At 39.6% G+C, this 15740-nt stretch overlaps 1 protein-coding gene across 1 annotated transcript; it reads right to left on the bottom strand.

Moving 5' to 3' along the window:
- Positions 1–10105: 10105 nt before the first annotated feature.
- On the bottom strand, positions 10106–12683 carry HSPB3 (heat shock protein family B (small) member 3). Its single transcript, XM_071730677.1, has one exon. It carries the CDS (start codon positions 12248–12250, stop codon positions 11804–11806), a length of 447 nt encoding a protein of 148 aa, XP_071586778.1. The 5' UTR covers positions 12251–12683; the 3' UTR covers positions 10106–11803.
- Between the last annotated feature and the right edge of the window lie 3057 nt (positions 12684–15740).

Here is a 15740-nt window from a genome sequence, read left to right as displayed (position 1 = left end):
TTCAATAAGCCAATACAAATAGTGCCCAAAGAACTACATAGTTCGTTGCACATCCAGGGCCTCAGTGTTCAGCCATGTGGAACACATTCATCTTGCTTCAGCTGTGTGGCTATCTCCAAACCCAAGCATTGATGTTGCAGCAGCAAGTTTACAGAGAGCAGTTCTGAGTGTCAACATCAGTCTAAAGTGAGAGGCATCAGTCTTCTTTAAGCAGAGGGAGTTTGAACATGATGGTGCAGCTGAACACCTTGTCTGCAGACAACTCTGTATCAAGGCTTATGGCTTTCCCCACTAGCTCACTTGGTAGGGGTAAAAGCTGCTTGATCTGGCCTGGTCATCTTTACTACCACCCAAGCAGGCTCTGAGGAGCTTTTCAAGATCTTCATCAGCATCTCAGTGCTGCCAAAGCTCTTTTTCCATCAAGGCTAGTGATTGTCAGCATTTTGCTGCTGCAACCGGTGCACAATGAGTGCTTCTGAAGCAGAAATTATTCTGTTTTGCCAAAAGCAGAGAGTGCCATGGCACCTTATTCACAGCCCTGTGTGCTGTCCTACAACCATGTGGTGATCCTTGAGCAGGGATTAATACCCCAACAGGAGACAGGAATCTCTTTAAGCTTGGTCTTACATTTACTCCAAATTCTGAATACTGCAAATCAAGGTAAGTAACTGGGGTTTTGTATTCCTTCCTAACATTGATCTGGGTAGTTCTAGGTATTCATGTAAATCTTCACAGATCAAACTACAGAAAATTAGCTTCTGATCTGTCTCTTCTGTACCACTTGTTGTCTTATGTACATTTTACTGAATCTGATTCAACTTCTTTTCTGAACTTTTCAGTCCTATTCATCTTAATTTTAATGTCCTTAATAACTGGTGATAGTTTCTCTGAAATAGCCTTTTTTTCACATGAGATTGTCTGTACTGGAAATTATGCTGACCTACTTGATTTGTACAAATAGACACATTAAACTTTTGCTTTCATTGAACAGCTTGAAGTGATGAACAAGATGCTCTGTAGAGCTGCAAAGCCAGCTCAGGAATGGGATTTTGCTGCTCCAAGTGGTCGATCATGGCCACAATGCTTGTCAGGCAGCAGCTCTGGGGGCCAGGGCAGGATGAAGGGACAACACTGAGCTGGGCACCTGACTTACTTCCTTGGGTCCTGTGGTGGAAGGCACAGCTGTCCTGCTTCCCTGCCACCCTGAGTGCCTTAGATCTGACGTTTCCTTAGTAAGTGTTGGTTTAGTATTTGCATCTCAAATGGACAAAAGCAAAGGCATTAAGTTCAACAGGTGCAAAACCTATTATTGGGGTAATCTGAAGGCATAAGATCTGTAAAGCTAAAGAGAATAATGTTTTTTAAACAAGTAAGTGTAAACTAATGCATCCTTAGTATTCTCTAAAATTTTGCAGTTTTATATCAAGATTAAAAAAATGTAAGTTGCATGAAATTGTGTCATGTTTTTTCAGGAGCTAATGCCATCAATGCAGCAAAATTATGAAAAGAAAAATTGTGTTAGATTATTTCCCTAGCAAATAAAACTGCAAAGAGAATTTGAATAAATAACGAGGTTGTAAATCAGATTTTCCAGCTGTCTCCCACAAGTGCCAACTACACTATTGTGGATGTTAAAATTAACATTTTTTAAAATTCAGCAATTATTTTCAAGAAAATAAACCTGAAAAATTAGAATCCACCCTAAAAAAGATCTTTAAAGAGTTTGAAGAAGCCAGTTTCTTAGGTTCTCAGTAACCACCTACAGTGCCAAGTAGAAATGCTGGCTTGCTTGAGCTTTGTTTCTTGTTGTTCAGACTAGCAGAGGCAAGGGTTTCAAAATGAGAAGGGTACATATTAATTTCAGCATTTTTGCTGAACAAAGCATATGTATGCTTTTCTTGGTCAGCAATTTCTACTGTCTTCATTGTGAACTGAATTTTCAAAGTAAATGTTATTCTGATCCTATTAAGACTATAGGATGACATATAATTCAGTGAAAATGTTTATTATTTAATGTGTTCCTCTGAATTAATAATTTGAGGGTGAAACTGAAAGCCAAGTTAAAATCAGATGTCTATGTATGGGATTTCTCACAGTTTTAATTTGGAGTTAGGCAGCTCAAGACCTCTGAACATATATGCTGAAAGAGCTTTCTGAAAGCAGTAGGTTTTAGTTTTCTGCTTAGATTTAGAAGCTTAAAATAAAATATTTGGGAACATTTTTGAGAAAATGGTTTTTCACTGTCTTGAACTAGGAAAAGTGAATGAGTAGAATCTCTGGACCAAAAAATTACATGTGTATCACACCCGTGTAACTTTTCCATGAAGACCCTGAATCTTCCCTTCTTTATTTTGTTGATTTTTCTCTATACTATCACTTGCTTTAGTAAGAAAAGCAAAGTGATTTTCCATGAGAGAAGGTGAAGCTCTCATGGCACTTTTTGTTATGTTTATACTCCTTTGTGTACCTTGAAACAACTGTGTGCTTGTATGCTGAACAATGCTTAAATATGAAACACACTGTACAGTGCTGTGTGCAAAGAAATGGCTACAAATAGGCCAGCAAATATTAATAGTAAACTAGTAAATAGCAAATTTGGTCAGATGCTTACTCAATATCTGATATTTTTTTATTGCTACTTGTATTGTATCTCTAGGTGATTTTGTTTGCTGGTTTGTTTTTTCTTGATTTTTTCCCAATAACTGTATATTACTTTATTTTTTCCACTTAACTGGGTAATGAACTATTTTTTTTCCATGTGTACACTCCTGTAGCTGTAACGTCCAATTCCCAGTCCTCCCTGAGAAGCATCTCAGGATGCCTGGCAGTGCTGCCACTAGAGGGCACGAACACTGAAGCTACCAGGCTGAAAGCAAGTAGGGACTTTCAACTGGTAAAGCAGTGAAGTAAATGCAGTAAACACCTTAATCTGGGGTTTTTTGTTTCAGCTTCTAAAAGATCAGATATCATTAGCTTTTATCTGTTTTGTAGGATTGCACTATAAAACAGGTAACAGAAATAGAGACATTTTATACTGTGCTATGGAATTCAGGAAAAGGTGCAGTGCAGTTTAGAAGAAAAGACAATACTTTTCTATTATGAGCAAAGATTAAGCAGAGACTTCGTAATGTTTTTCAAGCTACTTCGTGTAACGTTAGAGATAATTTCGCAGAAACACTGAGGCCCTTGTTTGAGCCTCGTGATACATATTAGCTACCTCATCCTCGGTCTGTAGTAGATGACTTGCTCAGAAATTTGCAGGCCTCCATTTAATACTGCTTGGAATGCATATCTGTCTCCTTTCCTTGTCTGAACTCATAATGTTCCACAACCATCTAAGGATGCAACCAAGAGAAATCCAATATGTATGCAGTTCTTCCGTGCTGTGGCTGTGGGGGGGTATGTGCTTGAGAGACATGCGGGAGGGTACTGAAAAACTTTTGTGGTTACAGACAAATGGATTGGGATTGACTGCCAGCTGCTTGATGTGCATGTTTTAAAAAACAAAGCTGTGACCTACGTGGGTGACAGGTAAGGACCTCTGGGTGAGGACAACATTATGTCCACATGTTATATAATCATGGTGTGAAAATAAAGTTACATCAGCAATAAATCCATTGTACAGGATGAACAAAGATGAGCAGGACTTACGATATAGGAAGAATGAGGATTTGAGCATTCATTAGCTTCCCACCTGCATGTCTCCCCACCCAGAACAGAAAAATTGTAGAGGTCACACTGCTAGTGGGTTCTGTAATTTTGTTAACTCTGGATTCTCCACAGAAAGATTCTGGGAAAATAAATATTGCTGGATTCTAGAAATCCACGGGACCTTGGTATTTTGAGCAGAAAAGGTACACATCAAGATACCCTGAAGATAGCTGGTCCTGTGCAGAGCAGTGGCTGGCGTTGGTATGAAGGATAATTCACTAGCAGCCTCTCCACTAAACCTGTGGATAAGGATGGTTGAACCTTAATGTGACTTTATGTGCCTATGACTTTTTACTGACGGTTGTGGAATCTTATAAGAGTGACTTCTCAGTCTCAATGTGGAAAACAGACCAAGTTAACTTTAACTTAGGCAACAGACCAGTTTCAGTGGTAGTTTGACCTTCACAGTATATGTGATGTCTGTTAGTGCTTGTGCTTAAACTGAGACATTGCATTCTTCTAAAAAGAAGCAATGACCTTAAATTCTGAGTGAGATTGCTGTCTTATCTTCAAGGAGATTAAATCAGCTACATTGTGGCTTGAGAACATGGGTGGTCAAGGTGGTGCTCTTGCTGTCAGTTCAAGAGATGAGGAATTTTGAGAAGCTCGGAGGCTAAAGATGGAATTCAGTTACTCTATGTTACATGTTTAAGCTTCTGAGTTTTATTGGCCTCCCAGCAAACATAGAGGCCTGCAAAGAATGAAGTGGTGAAGAAGGCTCTTCCTGTGCTTGGTTTGGACTGTATATTGGTGAGAAGGTGAATAGTATTAAATTCTTATCACAGGTAGCTTCCTTATTAAATTTCTCTTTTACAATGGATTTCAGTGCTGGAGACATACTGAGCAGCCCATATTACTAACAAAATGTTAAGAGATTATAATTTCCTAAGAGAAACATTCTCAGAACTTGTCTGTGGCCATTCTGTATGCATTTCAAAGAATGTTTTATTAGCTACACTGAAATACAGAACTCTATTGATACAAGCCAAATTATTTGGGTTTAAAATGTACTGTTATAAAAGGGCAAGTGAAAGGCAAAAAAGGAAATAAGAGGTTGATAGCAAGCAATACCAATGGATAGCTGAGAGAAAAAACTAAAGGCATATTTAAAATCGTATGGCCAGTGGGACAACAAGCGAAACAACTTATTCAGGAAGAACAAAATCCTAACAATAGTTAGGCATGAAGATGACAAAAGAAAAAAAAAAAAAAAAAGAAAAACCCCACAAAACCAAGCCTGCCAAAAGTAGTACAGGAGAGTTATTAAAGATATCCAAGGTTATTCAATAAGTATTTCTACTCCTGTGAGGAAAAACATTATTCACCGTTTTTCATGCTGATCAATTACTTTGTGTTCTATTACTAACGATGGGGGTGTTTACAGCAGGTGCTAAACTTCTATATCTTTGTAACTCACAGCAGGATTGTAAAAAGGCTGTCCCAAAAGCTGTCTGGACTATTGCTTTTAGTTTTAAGGTAAAATTCCTATCACTGAACAAATCTCAGAAGGCTAGGGGAAAAAATTATTTTTCTTGGCTGTGGTAACACAATTTATGGAGGGGATGAGTTTTCCATCAACTTGAGCCTTTACAAGATTTGATATCTTAAATAAATGTTCTTTTTCAAACATATCATGGGCTTCATGAGGAAATTAATGATTGAGATGGTGTGGGTTGTGTTAAGGGGATCACACTGGGGGTAGTTACTGGTCCTTCTGACCTTGAAAACTATACAGCTGGAAACCTTAACTGTCTCCACACTGTAACTATTTCAGACTAAAGTGTCCAGAAGGTCTCAAGATCTCTCTCACACTGCTGGGGGTAGTATGTGAGAATGATTCTCAGTGTTCATATTCCTGCAGCTATTTGCCTCAGAGTATTGTAATCTGTATCAAGTCCCTATCAGTTTAGTTCCAGGATTAAACCCTAAAGCATTATATAAACATTAAGGCAGAGACTCTATGTTGCATCTTGTACAGTATATACTGGCCATGACACCAGGACTTGGATAATTGTGGTAAAGTTACAAAAAAATGTACTTGAAATACTATTAAAATGCATACAACTGTCACTACCACAGCTAGCTCTTGAGTTGCTGTTTTGCTTTGTAACACACAGCACAAGAATTCTGGTTTTGTTTTTCAAACCACACTCTGAAAATTATTTCCCTTCATTAATTTTTCATTATAGCTTGGAGGTAATGCTATGGTTTTTAGTTAAGGCTTGGGTTTATTTAAACCAAATATCCAAACACAAAATCAGCTCATTCACAGCCAAAAGCTATCCCTGCTGTTAGAACCTACACCACTGCACTGCTGTGGCATCTGTGGAACAGCTCAGTCAAATGTCCAAGATAAGAGGAGAGTGGGATATCCTGGAAAAGGAGGAGTGAAACTAATAATAAAGGAATTATTGCCACTGAACCCCAAATCATCCGTTGATCCCATCTTCCCTCACAGACCCCTCATGTGTGTCTGTGGAGTGACACATATGCAGGGAACCGCTCACCTCAGGCTGTTTGGACACCTAAGCCAGCTGCAGGAGCAGCCAGATGAGCTCTATACTCCATTGGTACTGTGGTGGAAGGCACCAAAATGCCAATGGGACCCAGAGGCTGCATGGCAGCACTTGAGTGAGGAAGCCTTGCTGGATCAAACCAGCTCCATGCAAAACAAACAGGAGGGATGACTGCACATGATGACCAGTTTGCAGTGAATCAGTAAAGCAGCTTGAAGAGATGAAGACTTGAATGTAGAAAATTTTGTGCAATTAGTTCAGATAAGGCATCCACAATTTAACACCCTGTCATAAAATTCTGCTTAGAGCAAGTGAAACTTCTGAGATTCTCCCAAGGTATCTCTGTTTACATGATGGGAATGTACAATGAATGGATCAGAAAATTGAAGGGATGAGCAATTGGAGAGAAATATAGCTGAAAACGGTAGGTGATTTATTCTTCCTTTCTAGTATATTATGGTTTTAGTGGATGTATGGTATTCTTTCTCTATTAACAACCTAAACTTTTAGAAGTCATTTTGAAATTTCTCAGCCCTTAAAAATGCTAATTTTATCAAAAAGTTGAATATTTCTTGTAGGAGGTTTGACTATTATGTCTTAAAATAGATGTATCTATCTTGTATCAGGAAGTGTCCCTGCCCATGGTAAGGGTTTGAAATTAGGTCATCTTTAAGGTCCCTTCCAACCCAGACCATTCTGTGTTTCTATGATTTCATGATTCTGAACCAGTTTCAGTGGTTCTCCTGCTACCCACCATTGCTTGAGACCTCTAGTGGGCTTTCTTGTGGGCTACATTATGATGCTCATCCTGGTCTTGGAGTCTTCAGTCTCATCTCTGTACACAGACCTACCCATTGCTGCTTCTGGCAGGGGTCAGGAGCAGTATTCTCTGTCAGCAGAAGGGTACTCAGTGGGATTGGGGCCAGCCCAAAGCACCATCAATGCTCCAAGGAGCAGTAGAGGAGAGAGAGTAAATGATTTTCTGCTTGCATCAGTACTACTTGTGTAAACAGCTAAGGCATAGTTCCCCACGAAGATTCTGGCATCAGCAGTATTACCATGTGGCTGAAGAGTGTGATTTCTTATGGAGAAAGATGGGATCCATGGCAAGGCTAGAGCCCACTGTGTCATGGAGACCTGAGACATTCATGCTAGCATTAACCTAGATGGGGAGTCCTGAGCTGTAATAACATGTTTCTTCTTTCTCTCTGTAAAAATTAATTTTTATAAGGGATGATTTTTTAGCCTGAGCACACCAATGGAAAATCTGGGCTTTCTGGAACTGACCTGGCCCACAGGGACAGCACTTCAGGCAAAGTTAGCTCAACTGGGACCAGCCCAGGCATCTTCGTTGTTACATACAGCTCTAAGTCCTTACCTCTACTTTCACCCACTACCCTGCATTCACAGTGTAGGGCCACTGCGATGCTGTCCTATGGATGACAGGGACCAGCCATTGGTCTCTGAATCAGCAAGACAGAAGTCTCTGTCTCTTTCAAATAGAAGAAGGTGCTCCCAATATTTTCAGAAATATTCCTATTCCCATTAAAACCCAGATCTCGTAGTGTTACTCAGATGAAAAAGCACAGTTTGATTCCTGGCTGTGAAGTAAGTAAGGAATGAAAACATGAAGGAATAAATCCTAGCAGGAATGTTGCCATCATGGTACCCCAGAAGTTTCTTTTTTTCTTTTCCAATACCCAGGGATGTAGCTGAGTGTTTACTGCTTGGCTGATGGGTATCAGTCTCTGTTCACTGCACCTCAAGTATCAGTCTGTGTAAACACATCTCAAATGCCTTGGATGCAGTAGGAACTATAAAAAGGCAACAACTCCAAGCAATTTGTGGTCTTTCTGCCCACAGGGATCACATGGAAATTTTTACCCTGCTTTTGTACATTAGTGCTAATATTAAGACATTTTCTTCTATGAAAAAAATTTTCAGAGTGCTTAGAGTCATGCATCCTTATCCATTTGGATAAGCAGTTTGATCAGTTCAATGATGAAAACTGAGAAGACCCCATGATACCTGCCTCTGGGGGGGCTGAAGCAGCATTTATAACTTATTTTGGGCTCGGATTTTGTAGGCAACCAATGTCTTAATTTAACCTTATCATCATTTTTAGACTTGTCTTAAGCTGTAACTGTTCTGAAATCCTTTGCTGTTGAAAAATTCCTAATTCTGATGTCCATGAGCAATACTAGCAGCTTTCTCTGTGACATTCACATGCAGTCCTAATCAGATGATAACAGTAAAACACACACAATATGTGGAAATTATTCTTTCCAGACAATTCAGAAAAGCTCTTCCAAGTATTTTGAGGCTGTTCTGGTAAATGCACAGAAATGAGCCCATATTTGATAAATTGGCATTTAAAAAAGGAGGGAAGCACTTTCCATTGCGATTGCTCTTGGTGCTAAAAGTCAGGAAGCCAGCAGCAGGGCCATACTCTAGTGCAGTGTCCATTACATGAACACTCTGGTCCTGGGCCAGTGCAAGTTCCCATTCACCACGGAGCAAGCATTGGGCTTTTGTAAAGCTCTGGGTACTACAGAAGTTAAAATCCTCCTGGATACATCCTTGCTATGTTTGGGTCAAGACATTCCAGTGGTTTCAAAATTATGATTTTGCGAGCAAGTACAGTCCCAGGCATGGAGTGATGTGAAGAGACCTACAATATGCAACAGCCAAATGCCAAGTTCTCCATCCAGTTTTGCGGGGCGGGCCTGTGTACATAAGCAGGGCTGTGTGTAATGATGGTATTAACATATATAGAACAGATGATATTATTTTGGCTGCCTGGTCTAATTCCTTGCCAAGTTTCCAGTAGTTTAATCATGATCTAATTTGAAGTAATAAAATCGGTTATGTTTTTTTACAACTTCTTTTTCATCCCTAGGGCTATGAATATCATCCCTGCAATCATATCTAGAATAATTTTTATAATAATTTGCAAATTTAAGTGATAACATTTACAAAATTCCCTGTAAACAAAAATCACCGAAGCAGGTTCCTAAGTGGTGATCTTGAACTCTATCCCAAGAGTTATGCCATAACATGATATCTAAACATGATTCTAAAATTCATAGAATCATAGAATCACAGAATTGGCTGGGTTGGAAGGGACCTCAGAGATCATCAAGTCCAACTCTTGATCCACTACTGCTGCAGTTACCAGCCCATGGCACTGAGTGCCACATCCAGTCTCTTTTTAAATATCTCCAGGGACGGAGAATCCACCACTTCCCGGGGCAGCCCATTCCAATGCTTGATCAACCTCTCAGTAAAGAAATTCTTTCTAATGTCCAACCTAAACCTCCCCCGGCACAACTTGAGACCGTGCCCTCTTGTCTTGCTGAGGGTTGCCTGGGAAAAGAGACCAACCCCCACCTGGCTACAACCTCCTTTCAGGGAGTTGCAGAGAGTGACGAGGTCTCCTCTGAGCCTCCTCTTCTCCAGGCTGAGCAGCCCCAGCTCCCTCAGCCTCTCCTCATAGGATCTGTGCTTGAGTCCCTTCACCAGCCTGGTTGCCCTCCTTTGGACCTGCTCCAGGACCTCGATATCCTTCCTGAACTGAGGGGCCCAGAACTGGACACAGGACTCGAGGTGTGGCCTCACCAGGGCTGAGTACAGGGGCAGAATTGTGAGCTTTTATAAAGTTGGCATATAGAGCCTAAAGCCAGGCCTGTATCTAGAACTGATTTTATTTTAAAACCAGTGTTATATCTTCCATCAGATTCCTGGATGAGAAAGCTTTCAAACTGAAAGTGTTGAAAATCTAGATCTGATTTTCTAGCATGATTGGTTAATACCTATTAAACCAACACACAGACTGAACACAGATACTATGAGGGGAAAGTACAGGCTGAGTCAAAATGTAGGGACAAACATTGTGTATTTAATTTGTTTTGTTAGAAAACATTACATTCCTGACTTCTGCTCTATTAAAAAAATAACATAATTGCACATGATACAAATTTGAAGTCCAGACCTTATTCTTCATTTCCTGTACAAATTCTTTTTTACTTTTAGTACAAATGATAAATAAAATGTGAGAACTTGGCCATTGACTTTTATAAAGTCAGTTGATTAAAATATCTTCAAGTTTAACCAACAATGACATAAATCTTTTTAATGAACAGATGTGCAGAATACAGGTTTAGGGTTTTCATTTTAACAGACTCTCTGGCTTCAGCTCTTGTGAACCTGTGTTTTCTTCATCAGATTTTTCTCATATTTTTAAAATGTTATTTGTATTCAGTTTCATTTGAATATGCTTTTCATTTGTCCAAACAGCAGATGGCTATCCTAAGGAGTCTGTATTTAACTTGGCACTTTCCAGTCCACATTCCTTTACTATTCATAGCTCAGCAGTCATACTCAGCAACAGTACACGTAAAAGGAGTGTACTTGCAGCTGCACATCTCCTCAAATGTATATACAAATCAGCTTATAGCAAATTTTTTTTTAAATTTGTGAAGACCAGATACTAGATATAGTGGGTGGATTTATTTTTTTAATCTCTACCACTCTGATGAAATGAGAGAAACTGGGACACAAATTAAAACAGTGTCTGTAGTAACGAACTCCCACACTCAAAATGAGATTCCTGTAAAGCCCACGTTGGTGCAGGGGGAGGGGCACTACACACAGGCAGAAAAATTTACTCTATAAGGCACAAACTGACAAGAAACAAGAATAAAATATTAATCTGATTGAAAAAAAAGACTGTCTAAATTATGTAAGAATGAAGGCTTTTGCACTAGTTATGCCTTGATGATGGGGCTTCACAAGGAAGAATTTTATCCTTTTGAGTATTTATAAACAGGTTTTTGGGGTTTTTTTCTTCAGTTGCTCATAGCAGAATATGTTAAATAAAACCAATTTTTAAAATGTCTTTGGAAGTTTTCTTTCAAATTAATCTTTGACAGAAAATATAATTTCTTCCTAGTCTTTCAAGCAAATGCAGTAATTGCTTTTTTTTCCTTTCTTATAGTGTCAAACATGCAACACACTTCTAGAAGTAATCTCTCAAGCGTTTTTTGTATACAAGGTTGAACTCTAGAAATATTTTTTGGTTTGTTTTTGTTTTTTTTTTCCTTGATAGCATCCTTTAATTTGTGTGCTTTTCCAGAGCTTAAGGAATAAGTAGTACAACTCAAAAGTTAGAAAACAGAATTTTTGGTAAGTTGAATTTCTGTAAGACTCACAACCTGTCTATTGCTTCTGTAATGATTATGACTATGCTTGACGAATTCCTCAGAAATGCAGCTTGTCCTGCTGAACTGATAAATGTGCTTTATTTTCAATACATTATCAAATATATGGGTTTTTTTTCTCTTGTTGTGACTGAATTTTCTACCATTCAAGAAACCCGACACATATGTAGCTGGAAGCAAGGAGTCTAACATTTCACATCAAATGGTCAACTCAGTATACTGAAAAACATACACAGATTTTACTTTACTGTAATAGAAATACAGCCACATGCTTAGTACACTATAGCATTGCTTGAGTTAGATTATTTTGTTATATTAAGAATAGTTTCAGCTCACCAATAAACTAAAGACAAGAGCCTAATTCTTTCCCACCGAGTTCTTCATTTCAACAACCAAAATCCCATCATGGCAGAAAAGCGCAGACAAGTCTTTGTTCTCCACTCCGCTGGGTAATTTGTATTGTCTGGTAAAGCTTCTGGATATGAAACCGTGTTCATCCATCCTGGGTCCATGCTGAGCTTTGATCAGGAGCCAGCCTTCAAAGGTCTGAATAATGATATCTTCGGGGCGGAACTGCACAACATCCAACAAAACCTGAAAGCTTCTGTTTTCCTCCTGGTCACCTTTCCCAGCCTCAGCTGTACTTCCCACAACACAACTTCTCTTGCTCAGGGCAGCTGTAGTAGGGCCTGGCAAAGCATATAAAGAGTGATCCAATTTTTGTTCTTCCAGTTCTTGGACAGCAAACTGCTCTTGGTAGCGTACAGGAGTTTCAACACAGTGTCTTATAACGCCTTCTGCCATTGCTGAGGCAGGAGGATAAGCTGCTGCTCCTGGGTCACTTTGGAGAAGCTGCAAAGTCAGAGCAAACTCTTCCCAGTTGAATGTCTTATGCACAGATTAGCTTACCAGCTGATGTCGCTGGTCACTTTTAGCACAGGCAGAGCTTAGCATTTAACAGGCCATGCTGTGCTCCAGTGCTGGAGGCTTGTTTCATCTTTCATCTACTGACAATGCTGCACTATTTATAGTGTGGGAGTTTTGAGTGGCTTCAACATGTGCACAGCTTTCATGTGTAAGTAGTAAACCAAAATTTTATTGCATGTTTGATTATTGCAGGATTGCGCTGTTTGTCATCGTAAGCAATCAGCAGAGAAATAATGTGAAAGTTGCTTTGATTTAAACTGAAGTTTAACAGCTCTGTTTTTTCAAGGGATACATGGCAGTTGATACAAGCTATTTTTTCTGACTCAAATAAGAAGCTACTGAGGGAAGAGACTTAATTAGCTTGACTGTAAGAATGGAACATATTTCCAGTGTTATATAACTGTATATAGTTATACATTTGTTTAACAACTATAAAGTTATCATGTACATTAGATGTTGTTGCAGAAAGTAGTACTCTGGTGAAATACAGGCACAGTTAACCATGGTATTGGTGGGAGGAGGGAGCCATAAGCCAAAGAAGATAATTTTCTCTCCTGTCAACTGTCCTCCAGAAGTCATTAAAAATGCAATTCTGAATGTATGGCTTGCTAAAATAGTGGTAAAAATAACCTGGAGCATTGCCTGTTATCTGCTCAGCAGCTGTTTTATTTTGCTAGCCAACAATTCACTAGGCAGGGAAACTTTAACTCTGAAGTGAGGCAGTATGGCTGGTTGATTGTGACATTATGCTTTTAGGGGTTGCTGAAAACTATTGCTGCCTCTACTGAATTCTGTATTGATAGCCTGTCTTATATGACTTCAGTTTTGCACTTCATTAATAAATGTACTGTACAGGAATGACACATTCTTTTATTTTTTTATTTTATTTTAATTATTCCCATCTTCTCTGGATAAAGGCAAACTTGCCTATGTGTGCACTTTAAATGAAAATAAAAATCACCAGTCCAGAGCAGCTCAGTGTGGAACAGCTATACCTATTCCCAGAAACAGTTGTGTTAGTCTTCCAAGTGCCTATGTTAAGCACACTTGGAACTTTCTTTCCAATTTAATTAGAATGAAAGATGTCTTGAATATCCTTTAAGTTCATGTCATGTGCAAAGATCTACAGAGGTTTATAGGATCTACTATAGGAATAGGAGAGATACTGATACTATGAAGCTGTGTAGCCTCTTTCTGCTGTCCCAGCCTGCTCTTTTTCCATGACAGTCCCCTCTTCTCTCTGCTCACCACCTCAGGGCTCAGAAATTCACATCTCTTTCCTAACTCTATTGCTATCACAGTGTGTCAACTGGAAAAAGGAAAAACCCTTCCGATGCAAACATCCCAAAAATTTTGAGTATGTTTTCAGGCTTTCAAATTTAAATAGGAATGTGATGCTGCAATACTGAGGAACTTTTGATGCTTACACTAAACTCTTCCAATATCTACAGAATACTTCAGTCCAGCAATGCATTGTAAAACGATTACTGAGATAATTTTAAACCTTCAGAGTGGTTCCGGCAGGAGCAGGATCAATGCCTTTCAGTAACGGCTGTAGCAGCACCTTGGTGCCTCAGGTTTTCTTTCAGTGTTAATCTGTGCAGACAGAGGCAATCTGTGCAGACAGAGGCAATCTGTGCAGATAGAGGCCTTGCCCCATGCTGAACAGGTACTGAAGAAGTATTTCAGAGCTCTTTGCAAAACTTAAGTAAGGCGATTAGTTATCATGGCCTTGCACTTGTCAGTCCATGCTGTCGTTTGCTGATCACACGTATGTATGGTCTCAATATCTTTTCAGGAATCCTATTCTTTTAGAATAGGTCCTTTCCAGCCACCATTCTATGACTATGATCTCAGGTGGCAATTTGCAGCATTTGGCTGGGAGTTACCCGAGGCCGCCGAGGCGGTGCCATCCATGGATCACACCGACATCTCGTGGTGAGGGACGAAAATAGCTGCGGAGAGACAGTCACAAGCTGCGTGCCCAGACCAGGTATCACTACCCATCTGTGAAATACTTGTATGGGAAGATAAATCAAAGCAAAAAAGCTGCAAGAGTTTTACTTACAACAGACTATTATTTCAAGCAATATTAAGGGGGTTTTTTTCATATTATTTTAGAGGAAGGGGAGGAATAAGTACTTAATTCATGTTGAACTCATGACAGAAAGTAGGCATCCTGTTACAGTTGTGTTGTAAATTGCAAAACTGTAAGATGCAAAAATGGATAGCACATTCCTGATGTATCTGTTAAAAAAATACAGGTGCATTCTTCTTCACAAAACTTAAAAAAAAAAATGTAGGTTGCTTGCTGCAATCCCCTGCATGCTTGATTTCCCAAGGAAAAATAGATATTTCAAATACCATTGGACTTCCGTAAGTACTGAAAGGACAAAACCCAAAAAGGCTGGCAGGGTTAAATGACCGAGAACTCTCTAGCAAAAGCTAGCAGGCTAAATTCAAACGAGAGATATGTAATCACCCAGGTGAATTCAGGCAGAGCAATGCATGCTTATCATCAAAAGATATGCTATTACTTCAGATTTTGCAATACTTAAGAAACTTGAGGAAGAGTAGGACTTAGAAGGTTTTACTGGTTCTGCCTTTGTTTACATGATATGGGGGTTTAAGCTTTGTGGTGGTACCAAAGACCAAGATAATAAAATTAAATATATGTGGGAACGGAACATGGTATGACACACAAACGAGATGGTGAGGAATTATTTTCACATGGTATTTCATACATTTTTACAGAGTGAGAAAACTATCATTACTTGCTGGTGCCACTTTGAGTCCATTACTTCTTAGAGCTATGAGCTCTCCTGTAGCTGGCTCATGTTCAACCAGCTGTCACCCAGCACTCCCAGGCCCCTCTCTGCTGGGCTGCTCTCCAGCCACTCTTCCCCCAGGCTGTAGCTCTGCATAGTGTAGGACCTGGCACTTGGTCTTGTTGAACCTCATACTGCTGGCCTTGGCTGATCAATCCAACATGCCCAGGTCCCACTGCAGTGTCTTCCTACACTCCAGGAGATTGATGTCCCTCTCTCCCCCCAAGGGGGGGGAATGTAAGTCCTTTTTTTTAAGGAATCAAAAACCTAATCACACCTATTGCAAGTGTCCGATCAACAGATATCAGGTGTTCTGTTTTCAAGAAAAATCTAGGAATTCGTTTTTTATGAATGTCTCCTTCCAGTCAGGTGGTATTTGTGTCCCGCAGTTAACGGAGCTAACAATGTAACACTTTTGGCAGCAAGACTTCATGATGTGTTATCAAACTCTTTAAAGGTTGTAAAGGCCCTATCCTTAACACAGCCAGCGTAACAGAGGGAAGGCTTCAGTCCATGGGTCATGTCCTTCAAAGCCTGGA

This window comes from Heliangelus exortis, chromosome Z, assembly GCF_036169615.1.
Source record: "Heliangelus exortis chromosome Z, bHelExo1.hap1, whole genome shotgun sequence".
Taxonomy (NCBI): Eukaryota; Metazoa; Chordata; class Aves; order Apodiformes; family Trochilidae; genus Heliangelus; species Heliangelus exortis.
This window is presented reverse-complemented; position numbering and strand designations above follow the sequence as displayed.

Coding starts and splice junctions, on each gene's coding strand:
- HSPB3 (XM_071730677.1), bottom strand. CDS start 12,250: ATGGCAGAAGGCGTTATAAGACACTGTGTTGAAACTCCTGTACGCTAC.